We start from the raw sequence: 11,700 nt of genomic DNA, 5'->3' as shown, positions 1-11,700 counted from the left end.
CTCCCGGGAGGAGGGGGGTGACACTACACACAGTGTAATACCAGACCATACCATGTGCTCCCGGGAGGAGGGGGGTTACACTACACACACTGTAATACCAGACCCTACCATGTGCTCCTGGGAGGAGGGGGGGGGGCGACACTACACACAGTGTAATACCAGACCATACCATGTGCTCCAGGGAGGAGGGGGGTGACACTATACACAGTAATACCAGACCCTACCATGTGCTACCGGGAGGAGGGGGGGGGGGGACCCACCACACACAGTGTAATGCCAGACCCTACCATGTGCTGAGAAGAAAGAGGAGACGTTGTATAAATTATCTAGATCCAGGAACTTTATTTACAAATATTAGATTAATAGCTTCTTGTTACATGGAGGGAGATAGAGCGCCCCCCGCCTGCAACCCCTGGTCCCTGCACAAGACACGTTCTGCTCAACTCATGGATGCAAAATGCGTGGACCCCAATAAACCCCCAAATAATCATTTAAAAAAAAAAAAAAAAAAATTATAATAGATCCTGGTGTCGAGTCCAGTTATCAGCGAGTGTAGTGTAACGCAGAGAGACACCGACAGCAAGGGGTTAAAAGAAAACGCACGGGGAGGAGCCACAACACCAGAGGACGGCCCCCACCCTGAGACACCCCTTCGGCTAGAGGGGGAGGAGTCACACCAGAGGACGGCCCCCACCCTGAGACAGAAGACGCCCCTGCGGCCAGAGTGGGAGGAGCCACACACCAGAGGATGAGCCACCACCCTGAGACAGGAGACGCCCCTGCGGCCAGAGGGGGAGGAGTCACACACCAGAGGATGAGCCCCCACCCTGAGACAGGAGACGCCCCTGCGGCCAGAGAGGGAGGAGTCACACACCAGAGGATGAGCCCCCACCCTGAGACCGGAGAGGCCCCTGCGGCCAGAGGGGGAGGAGTCACACACCAGAGGATGAGCCCCCACCCTGAGACAGGAGACGCCCCTGCGGCCAGAGGGGGAGGAGTCACACACCAGAGGATGAGCCCCCACCCTGAGACAGGAGACGCCCCTGCGGCCAGAGGGGGAGGAGTCACACACCAGAGGATGAGCCCCCACCCTGAGACAGGAGACACCCCTTCGGCCAGAGAGGGAGGAGTCACACACCAGAGGATGAGCCCCCACCCTGAGACAGGAGACGCCCCTGCGGCCAGAGAGGGAGGAGTCACACACCAGAGGATGAGCCCCCACCCTGAGACAGGAGACGCCCCTGCGGCCAGAGGGGGAGCAGTCACACACCAGAGGATGAGCCCCCACCCTGAGACAGGAGACGCCCCTGCGGCCAGAGGGGGAGGAGTCACACACCAGAGGACGGCCCCCACCCTGAGACAGGAGACGCCCCTGCGGCCAGAGAGGGAGGAGTCACACACCCGAGGATGAGCCCCCACCCTGAAACAGGAGGGGGAGGAGTCACACACCAGAGGATGAGCCCCCACCCTGAGACAAGAAAGCGCCTGCGGCAGGAGGGGGAGGAGCCACACACCAGAGGATGAGCCCCGGAGGCTGGCGAATCTCCCCATTAACCGTGTTCTTCACAGTAAATGCAGCGCCGGGTGGGAGGAGTCATAGGAGGAATGATAAATGGGGAGGGGCTAGGCGGGCACCATGCAGGAGCGGTGGGCGTGGCCTCAGAACCTGAATACATCTAGTAATTAGCGGTTTAGTAGGGCGTTGCCCCGCCCCCACACACGGCCCCGCCCCTGCTCCCTAGCAGCCGCAGCCTTCCCTCTGGGGTTGGGGTTCGCTGGTTAGTCGCCCTCCCTGGGGGGCTGACGGCTTGTGCTGGACCCCAGACTCGGCGGCGTTCAGGTCCAGGCTCCCGTCCTGGATGTTCTGGTAGATTTTCTTGGCCGCCTCCAGGAAAGCGTCTTCCACGTTCTCTCCTCTGCGGAGGACAAGACAGCGGTCAGGAGCCCATCCCCCAATCAGACTCCGCCCCCACCTACCATACAGAAGGGTGACTTACGTTTTTGCACTGGCCTCCAGGAATAAGAGACCTGGGAGGGAAGAGGAGGAGGGATTAGTGGGGACAATGATGGGAGTATTCAGCCTCCTCTGCACTGTAAAGGGGTCCTCAGGAGGCAAATACGATTGTTGGCGGGGGGGGAGGGGGGATAGGTTACGGCTTGTAGCGCTCGGTTGGTATTGGGGGGGGATAGGTTACGGCTTGTAGCGCTCGGTTGGTATTGGGGGGGGATAGGTTACGGCTTGTAGCGCTCGGTTGGTATTGGGGGGGGGGATAGGTTACGGCTTGTAGCGCTCGGTTGGTATTGGGGGGGGGGGATAGGTTACGGCTTGTAGCGCTCGGTTGGTATTGGGGGGGGGGGATAGGTTACGGCTTGTAGCGCTCAGTTGGTATTGGGGGGGGGATAGGTTACGGCTTGTAGCGCTCGGTTGGTATTGGGGGGGGGATAGGTTACGGCTTGTAGCGCTCGGTTGGTATTTGGGGGGGGGATAGGTTACGGCTTGTAGCGCTCGGTTGGTATTGGGGGGGGGGATAGGTTACGGCTTGTAGCGCTCGGTTGGTATTGGGGGGGGGGATAGGTTACGGCTTGTAGCGCTCGGTTGGTATTGGGGGGGGGGATAGGTTACGGCTTGTAGCGCTCGGTTGGTATTGGGGGGGGGGGATAGGTTACGGCTTGTAGCGCTCGGTTGGTATTGGGGGGGGGGGATAGGTTACGGCTTGTAGCGCTCAGTTGGTATTGGGGGGGGGATAGGTTACGGCTTGTAGCGCTCGGTTGGTATTGGGGGGGGGATAGGTTACGGCTTGTAGCGCTCGGTTGGTATTGGGGGGGGGGATAGGTTACGGCTTGTAGCGCTCGGTTGGTATTGGGGGGGGGGTAGGTTACGGCTTGTAGCGCTCGGTTGGTATTGGGGGGGGGGATAGGTTACGGCTTGTAGCGCTCGGTTGGTATTTGGGGGGGGATAGGTTACGGCTTGTAGCGCTCGGTTGGTATTGGGGGGGGGATAGGTTACGGCTTGTAGCGCTCGGTTGGTATTGGGGGGGGGATAGGTTACGGCTTGTAGCGCTCGGTTGGTATTGGGGGGGGGGATAGGTTACGGCTTGTAGCGCTCGGTTGGTATTGGGGGGGGGGATAGGTTACGGCTTGTAGCGCTCGGTTGGTATTGGGGGGGGGGATAGGTTACGGCTTGTAGCGCTCGGTTGGTATTGGGGGGGGGGATAGGTTACGGCTTGTAGCGCTCGGTTGGTATTTGGGGGGGGATAGGTTACGGCTTGTAGCGCTCGGTTGGTATTTGGGGGGGGGGATAGGTTACGGCTTGTAGCGCTCGGTTGGTATTGGGGGGGGATAGGTTACGGCTTGTAGCGCTCGGTTGGTATTGGGGGGGGATAGGTTACGGCTTGTAGCGCTCGGTTGGTATTGGGGGGGGGGATAGGTTACGGCTTGTAGCGCTCGGTTGGTATTGGGGGGGGGGATAGGTTACGGCTTGTAGCGCTCGGTTGGTATTGGGGGGGGGGATAGGTTACGGCTTGTAGCGCTCGGTTGGTATTTGGGGGGGGATAGGTTACGGCTTGTAGCGCTCGGTTGGTATTTGGGGGGGGATAGGTTACGGCTTGTAGCGCTCGGTTGGTATTGGGGGGGGATAGGTTACGGCTTGTAGCGCTCGGTTGGTATTGGGGGGGGGATAGGTTACGGCTTGTAGCACTCGGTTGGTATTGGGGGGGGGATAGGTTACGGCTTGTAGCGCTCGGTTGGTATTGGGGGGGGGGATAGGTTACGGCTTGTAGCGCTCGGTTGGTATTGGGGGGGGGGGATAGGTTACGGCTTGTAGCGCTCGGTTGGTATTGGGGGGGGGGATAGGTTACGGCTTGTAGCACTCGGTTGGTATTTGGGGGGGGATAGGTTACGGCTTGTAGCGCTCGGTTGGTATTTGGGGGGGGATAGGTTACGGCTTGTAGCGCTCGGTTGGTATTGGGGGGGGATAGGTTACGGCTTGTAGCGCTCGGTTGGTATTTGGGGGGGGGATAGGTTACGGCTTGTAGCGCTCGGTTGGTATTGGGGGGGGGATAGGTTACGGCTTGTAGCGCTCGGTTGGTATTGGGGGGGGATAGGTTACGGCTTGTAGCGCTCGGTTGGTATTGGGGGGGGGATAGGTTACGGCTTGTAGCGCTCGGTTGGTATTGGGGGGGGATAGGTTACGGCTTGTAGCGCTCGGTTGGTATTGGGGGGGGGGATAGGTTACGGCTTGTAGCGCTCGGTTGGTATTTGGGGGGGGATAGGTTACGGCTTGTAGCGCTCGGTTGGTATTTGGGGGGGGGATAGGTTACGGCTTGTAGCGCTCGGTTGGTATTGGGGGGGGGATAGGTTACGGCTTGTAGCGCTCGGTTGGTATTGGGGGGGGGATAGGTTACGGCTTGTAGCGCTCGGTTGGTATTGGGGGGGGGATAGGTTACGGCTTGTAGCGCTCGGTTGGTATTGGGGGGGGGATAGGTTACGGCTTGTAGCGCTCGGTTGGTATTGGGGGGGGGATAGGTTACGGCTTGTAGCGCTCGGTTGGTATTGGGGGGGGGATAGGTTACGGCTTGTAGCGCTCGGTTGGTATTGGGGGGGGGATAGGTTACGGCTTGTAGCGCTCGGTTGGTATTGGGGGGGGGGATAGGTTACGGCTTGTAGCGCTCGGTTGGTATTGGGGGGGGGATAGGTTACGGCTTGTAGCGCTCGGTTGGTATTGGGGGGGGGGATAGGTTACGGCTTGTAGCGCTCGGTTGGTATTTGGGGGGGGGATAGGTTACGGCTTGTAGCGCTCGGTTGGTATTGGGGGGGGGATAGGTTACGGCTTGTAGCGCTCGGTTGGTATTTGGGGGGGGATAGGTTACGGCTTGTAGCGCTCGGTTGGTATTGGGGGGGGGATAGGTTACGGCTTGTAGCGCTCGGTTGGTATTTGGGGGGGGGGATAGGTTACGGCTTGTAGCGCTCGGTTGGTATTGGGGGGGGGGATAGGTTACGGCTTGTAGCACTCGGTTGGTATTGGGGGGGGGGATAGGTTACGGCTTGTAGCGCTCGGTTGGTATTGGGGGGGGATAGGTTACGGCTTGTAGCGCTCGGTTGGTATTGGGGGGGGGGATAGGTTACGGCTTGTAGCGCTCGGTTGGTATTGGGGGGGGATAGGTTACGGCTTGTAGCGCTCGGTTGGTATTGGGGGGGGGGGATAGGTTACGGCTTGTAGCGCTCGGTTGGTATTGGGGGGGGGGATAGGTTACGGCTTGTAGCGCTCGGTTGGTATTTGGGGGGGGGATAGGTTACGGCTTGTAGCGCTCGGTTGGTATTTGGGGGGGGGATAGGTTACGGCTTGTAGGCTCGGTTGGTATTGGGGGGGGATAGGTTACGGCTTGTAGCGCTCGGTTGGTATTGGGGGGGGATAGGTTACGGCTTGTAGCGCTCGGTTGGTATTGGGGGGGGATAGGTTACGGCTTGTAGCGCTCGGTTGGTATTGGGGGGGGGGGATAGGTTACGGCTTGTAGCGCTCGGTTGGTATTGGGGGGGGGATAGGTTACGGCTTGTAGCGCTCGGTTGGTATTGGGGGGGGGATAGGTTACGGCTTGTAGCGCTCGGTTGGTATTTGGGGGGGGGATAGGTTACGGCTTGTAGCGCTCGGTTGGTATTGGGGGGGGGGATAGGTTACGGCTTGTAGCGCTCGGTTGGTATTGGGGGGGGGGATAGGTTACGGCTTGTAGCGCTCGGTTGGTATTGGGGGGGGGATAGGTTACGGCTTGTAGCGCTCGGTTGGTATTGGGGGGGGGATAGGTTACGGCTTGTAGCGCTCGGTTGGTATTGGGGGGGGGGATAGGTTACGGCTTGTAGCGCTCGGTTGGTATTGGGGGGGGGGATAGGTTACGGCTTGTAGCGCTCGGTTGGTATTGGGGGGGGGATAGGTTACGGCTTGTAGCGCTCGGTTGGTATTGGGGGGGGGGATAGGTTACGGCTTGTAGCGCTCGGTTGGTATTGGGGGGGGGATAGGTTACGGCTTGTAGCGCTCGGTTGGTATTGGGGGGGGGATAGGTTACGGCTTGTAGCGCTCGGTTGGTATTGGGGGGGGGATAGGTTACGGCTTGTAGCGCTCGGTTGGTATTTGGGGGGGGGATAGGTTACGGCTTGTAGCGCTCGGTTGGTATTGGGGGGGATAGGTTACGGCTTGTAGCGCTCGGTTGGTATTGGGGGGGGGATAGGTTACGGCTTGTAGCGCTCGGTTGGTATTGGGGGGGGGATAGGTTACGGCTTGTAGCGCTCGGTTGGTATTGGGGGGGGATAGGTTACGGCTTGTAGCGCTCGGTTGGTATTGGGGGGGGGATAGGTTACGGCTTGTAGCGCTCGGTTGGTATTGGGGGGGATAGGTTACGGCTTGTAGCGCTCGGTTGGTATTGGGGGGATAGGTTACGGCTTGTAGCGCTCGGTTGGTATTGGCGGGGGGATCGTTACGGCTTGTAGCACTCGGTTGGTATTTGGGGGGGGGATAGGTTACGGCTTGTAGCGCTCGGTTGGTATGGGGGGGTAGGTTACGGCTTGTAGCGCTCGGTGTATTGGGGGGGGGGATAGGTTACGGCTTGTAGCGCTCGGTTGGTATTGGAGCGCTCGGTTGGTATTGGGGGGGGGATAGGTTACGGCTTGTAGCGCTCGGTTGGTATTTGGGGGGGGGGATAGGTTACGGCTTGTAGCGCTCGGTTGGTATTGGGGGGGGGATAGGTTACGGCTTGTAGCGCTCGGTTGGTATTGGGGGGGGGATAGGTTACGGCTTGTAGCGCTCGGTTGGTATTGGGGGGGGGGATAGGTTACGGCTTGTAGCGCTCGGTTGGTATTTGGGGGGGGGGATAGGTTACGGCTTGTAGCGCTCGGTTGGTATTGGGGGAGGGGGGATAGGTTACGGCTTGTAGCGCTCGGTTGGTATTGGGGGGGGGATAGGTTACGGCTTGTAGCGCTCGGTTGGTATTTGGGGGGGGATAGGTTACGGCTTGTAGCGCTCGGTTGGTATTGGGGGGGGATAGGTTACGGCTTGTAGCACTCGGTTGGTATTTGGGGGGGGGGATAGGTTACGGCTGTAGCGCTCGGTTGGTATTGGGGGGGGATAGGTTACGGCTTGTAGCGCTCGGTTGGTATTGGGGGGGGGGATAGGTTACGGCTTGTAGCGCTCGGTTGGTATTTGGGGGGGGGGATAGGTTACGGCTTGTAGCACTCGGTTGGTATTTGGGGGGGGGATAGGTTACGGCTTGTAGCGCTCGGTTGGTATTTGCGGGGGGGATAGGTTACGGCTTGTAGCGCTCGGTTGGTATTTGGGGGGGATAGGTTACGGCTTGTAGCGCTCGGTTGGTATTTGGGGGGGGGATAGGTTACGGCTTGTAGCGCTCGGTTGGTATTGGGGGGGGGGATAGGTTACGGCTTGTAGCGCTCGGTTGGTATTGGGGGGGGATAGGTTACGGCTTGTAGCGCTCGGTTGGTATTTGGGGGGGGGGATAGGTTACGGCTTGTAGCGCTCGGTTGGTATTGGGGGGGGATAGGTTACGGCTTGTAGCGCTCGGTTGGTATTGGGGGGGGGGGGATAGGTTACGGCTTGTAGCGCTCGGTTGGTATTTGGGGGGGGGATAGGTTACGGCTTGTAGCGCTCGGTTGGTATTGGGGGGGGGGATAGGTTACGGCTTGTAGCACTCGGTTGGTATTTTGGGGGGGGATAGGTTACGGCTTGTAGCGCTCGGTTGGTATTGGGGGGGATAGGTTACGGCTTGTAGCGCTCGGTTGGTATTGGGGGGGGGATAGGTTACGGCTTGTAGCGCTCGGTTGGTATTTGGGGGGGGATAGGTTACGGCTTGTAGCACTCGGTTGGTATTGGGGGGGGATAGGTTACGGCTTGTAGCGCTCGGTTGGTATTGGGGGGGGGATAGGTTACGGCTTGTAGCGCTCGGTTGGTATTGGGGGGGGGATAGGTTACGGCTTGTAGCGCTCGGTTGGTATTTGGGGGGGGGATAGGTTACGGCTTGTAGCGCTCGGTTGGTATTTGGGGGGGGGGGATAGGTTACGGCTTGTAGCACTCGGTTGGTATTTGGGGGGGGGATAGGTTACGGCTTGTAGCGCTCGGTTGGTATTTGGGGGGGGGATAGGTTACGGCTTGTAGCGCTCGGTTGGTATTTGGGGGGGATAGGTTACGGCTTGTAGCGCTCGGTTGGTATTGGGGGGGGGGATAGGTTACGGCTTGTAGCGCTCGGTTGGTATTTGGGGGGGGGGGGATAGGTTACGGCTTGTAGCGCTCGGTTGGTATTGGGGGGGGGATAGGTTACGGCTTGTAGCGCTCGGTTGGTATTGGGGGGGGATAGGTTACGGCTTGTAGCGCTCGGTTGGTATTGGGGGGGGATAGGTTACGGCTCGTAGCACTCGGTTGGTATTTGGGGGGGGGATAGGTTACGGCTTGTAGCGCTCGGTTGGTATTGGGGGGGGATAGGTTACGGCTTGTAGCGCTCGGTTGGTATTGGGGGGGGGGATAGGTTACGGCTTGTAGCACTCGGTTGGTATTTGGGGGGGGATAGGTTACGGCTTGTAGCGCTCGGTTGGTATTTGGGGGGGATAGGTTACGGCTTGTAGCGCTCGGTTGGTATTGGGGGGGGGATAGGTTACGGCTTGTAGCGCTCGGTTGGTATTTGGGGGGGGGATAGGTTACGGCTTGTAGCGCTCGGTTGGTATTGGGGGGGGGGATAGGTTACGGCTTGTAGCGCTCGGTTGGTATTGGGGGGGGGGATAGGTTACGGCTTGTAGCGCTCGGTTGGTATTGGGGGGGGGATAGGTTACGGCTTGTAGCGCTCGGTTGGTATTGGGGGGGGGATAGGTTACGGCTTGTAGCGCTCGGTTGGTATTTGGGGGGGGGATAGGTTACGGCTTGTAGCGCTCGGTTGGTATTGGGGGGGGATAGGTTACGGCTTGTAGCGCTCGGTTGGTATTGGGGGGGGGATAGGTTACGGCTTGTAGCGCTCGGTTGGTATTGGGGGGGGGATAGGTTACGGCTTGTAGCGCTCGGTTGGTATTTGGGGGGGGATAGGTTACGGCTTGTAGCGCTCGGTTGGTATTGGGGGGGGGGATAGGTTACGGCTTGTAGCGCTCGGTTGGTATTGGGGGGGGGATAGGTTACGGCTTGTAGCGCTCGGTTGGTATTGGGGGGGGGATAGGTTACGGCTTGTAGCGCTCGGTTGGTATTGGGGGGGGATAGGTTACGGCTTGTAGCGCTCGGTTGGTATTTGGGGGGGATAGGTTACGGCTTGTAGCGCTCGGTTGGTATTTGGGGGGGATAGGTTACGGCTTGTAGCGCTCGGTTGGTATTTGGGGGGGGATAGGTTACGGCTTGTAGCGCTCGGTTGGTATTTGGGGGGGGGATAGGTTACGGCTTGTAGCGCTCGGTTGGTATTTGGGGGGGGATAGGTTACGGCTTGTAGCGCTCGGTTGGTATTTGGGGGGGATAGGTTACGGCTTGTAGCGCTCGGTTGGTATTGGGGGGGGGATAGGTTACGGCTTGTAGCGCTCGGTTGGTATTTGGGGGGGGGGGATAGGTTACGGCTTGTAGCGCTCGGTTGGTATTGGGGGGGGGATAGGTTACGGCTTGTAGCGCTCGGTTGGTATTGGGGGGGGGGATAGGTTACGGCTTGTAGCGCTCGGTTGGTATTGGGGGGGGGATAGGTTACGGCTTGTAGCGCTCGGTTGGTATTTGGGGGGGGGATAGGTTACGGCTTGTAGCGCTCGGTTGGTATTGGGGGGGGGATAGGTTACGGCTTGTAGCGCTCGGTTGGTATTGGGGGGGGATAGGTTACGGCTTGTAGCGCTCGGTTGGTATTGGGGGGGGGATAGGTTACGGCTTGTAGCGCTCGGTTGGTATTTGGGGGGGATAGGTTACGGCTTGTAGCGCTCGGTTGGTATTGGGGGGGGGATAGGTTACGGCTTGTAGCGCTCGGTTGGTATTTGGGGGGGGGATAGGTTACGGCTTGTAGCGCTCGGTTGGTATTTGGGGGGGGGTAGGTTACGGCTTGTAGCGCTCGGTTGGTATTTGGGGGGGGGATAGGTTACGGCTTGTAGCGCTCGGTTGGTATTTGGGGGGGGGATAGGTTACGGCTTGTAGCGCTCGGTTGGTATTTGGGGGCGGTCGCTGCTCTTTACCGTTCTCCTCAGCGAACTGCTTGGCCTCCTCGTAGGTGACGTCGCGCTGCGCCTCCAGGTCGGCTTTGTTGCCTATGAGGATGATGACCTGGGGGGAGAGCAGAGGTCATGTATCCCCCCACACACAGGAGCCCCTCCCCCCTGCAGACTACGACTCACGGTGTTGGGGTTGGTGAGGTTGCGTGCGTCCGTCAGCCAGCTGCTCAGGTGGTTGTAGGTGCTCCTCCTGCAGGGGAGGGAGAGGTGAAGCCCGGGGCCACAGTCACTGACAGCAAGCAGGGAGGGGGGGGGGGGCACTTACCTGGTGATGTCATACACCATCAGCGCTCCGGCAGCGCCCCGGTAGTAGCTGCGGGTTACAGCTCGGAAGCGTTCCTGACCCGCCGTGTCCCAGATCTGAAGCTTTATCTTCTGCCCGCTCACCTCAATGATCCGGGTCCCAAACTCCACCCCGATAGTGTGGGGGCAGTCCGCCATGACTGGGGGAGGGGCAGAAATATACATAACTTTACACCCCCCATACTCAGCCCAGCTACTCCCCATCCGCCCCCCCATACTCAGCCCAGCCCCTCGTCATGCGCCCCCCTATACTCAGCCCAGCCCATGCCCCCCCCATACGCAGCCCATCCCCGCCCATCCCCCCCATACTCAGCCCAGCCCCCCCCCCCATACTCAGCCCAGCCCCCCCCAATATTGAGCCCCGCCCATCCCCCCATACTCAGCCCAGCCCATCCCCCCCCCCCATACTCAGCCCAGCCCCCCCCCCCAATATTTGAGCCCCGCCCCATACCCCTCATACTGAGCCCAGGCCCCTCCCCTCCGGCGGGGGGGGGGGGGCACTTACATTTCTTCTCTGTGAACTGGTGCAGTAGACAGGATTTACCGACTCCCATGTCACCTACAAGAGAGGAAAGTCACAGGAAACATGTCATGTGATAAAGGGGGCGGAGTCATATATGCCCCTCCCACAGGCTGACACTTACCAATAATGATGTACTTGAAGATATAGGAATAGTTGTAGGGAGCGGTGGCCATAATGGCGCTGGAAGGGTAAAGGAGACCAAATAAGACAAGCCACGCCCCCCAACCTGGACCCGCCCACCACCACAGGCAACAGAGAGTCACAGGGACATGAGCCACGCCCCCACCTTGGACCCGCCCACCACCACAGGCAACAGAGAGTCACAGGGACACGAGCCACGCCCCAAACTGGACCCGCCCACCACCACAGGCCACGGAGACAGACACAGCCACTGGGAGGCGAGCGCCCGAGACAGACAGACAGCCAGCCACTGGGAGGCGAGCGCCCGAGACAGACAGACAGACAGACAGCCACTGGGAGGCGAGCGCCCGAGACAGACAGACAGCCAGCCACTGGGAGGCGAGCGCCCGAGACAGACAGACAGACAGCCAGCCACTGGGAGGCGAACGCCCGAGACAGACAGACAGACAGCCAGCCACTGGGAGGCGAGTGCCCGAGACAGACAGACAGACAGACAGCCACTGGGAGGCGAGCGCCCGAGACAG

General features: G+C 59.8%; 1 protein-coding gene across 1 annotated transcript; it reads right to left on the bottom strand.

Annotated features, from left to right (window-relative positions):
- Positions 1-322: 322 nt before the first annotated feature.
- RAB14 (RAB14, member RAS oncogene family) lies at positions 323-11,299 on the bottom strand. The gene is made up of 7 exons (XM_072132445.1): positions 11,157-11,299; positions 11,018-11,071; positions 10,475-10,652; positions 10,333-10,399; positions 10,174-10,261; positions 1,998-2,028; positions 323-1,916 (listed from the first exon to the last, which is right to left on the bottom strand). Exons 1-7 carry the CDS (start codon positions 11,206-11,208, stop codon positions 1,739-1,741), a joined length of 648 nt encoding a protein of 215 aa, XP_071988546.1. The 5' UTR covers positions 11,209-11,299; the 3' UTR covers positions 323-1,738.
- Between the last annotated feature and the right edge of the window lie 401 nt (positions 11,300-11,700).

Source organism: Engystomops pustulosus, unplaced genomic scaffold (assembly GCF_040894005.1).
Source record: "Engystomops pustulosus unplaced genomic scaffold, aEngPut4.maternal MAT_SCAFFOLD_673, whole genome shotgun sequence".
NCBI lineage: Eukaryota > Metazoa > Chordata > Amphibia > Anura > Leptodactylidae > Engystomops > Engystomops pustulosus.
The sequence above is the reverse complement of the archived record's forward strand: the minus strand, read 5'-3'. Positions and strand labels throughout refer to the sequence as shown.

Bases quoted from the DNA above. Each gene is read 5' to 3' on its own strand.
- RAB14 (XM_072132445.1), bottom strand. From the start codon at position 11,208: ATGGCCACCGCTCCCTACAACTATTCCTATATCTTCAAGTACATCATT. The intron at 10,653-11,017 runs GTAAGTGCCCCC...CCCCTCCCCCAG, and splicing joins CCAGTTCACAGAGAAGAAAT to TCATGGCGGACTGCCCCCAC. The intron at 10,400-10,474 runs GTAAGTGCCCCC...CCTCCCCTGCAG, and splicing joins ATGGTGTATGACATCACCAG to GAGGAGCACCTACAACCACC.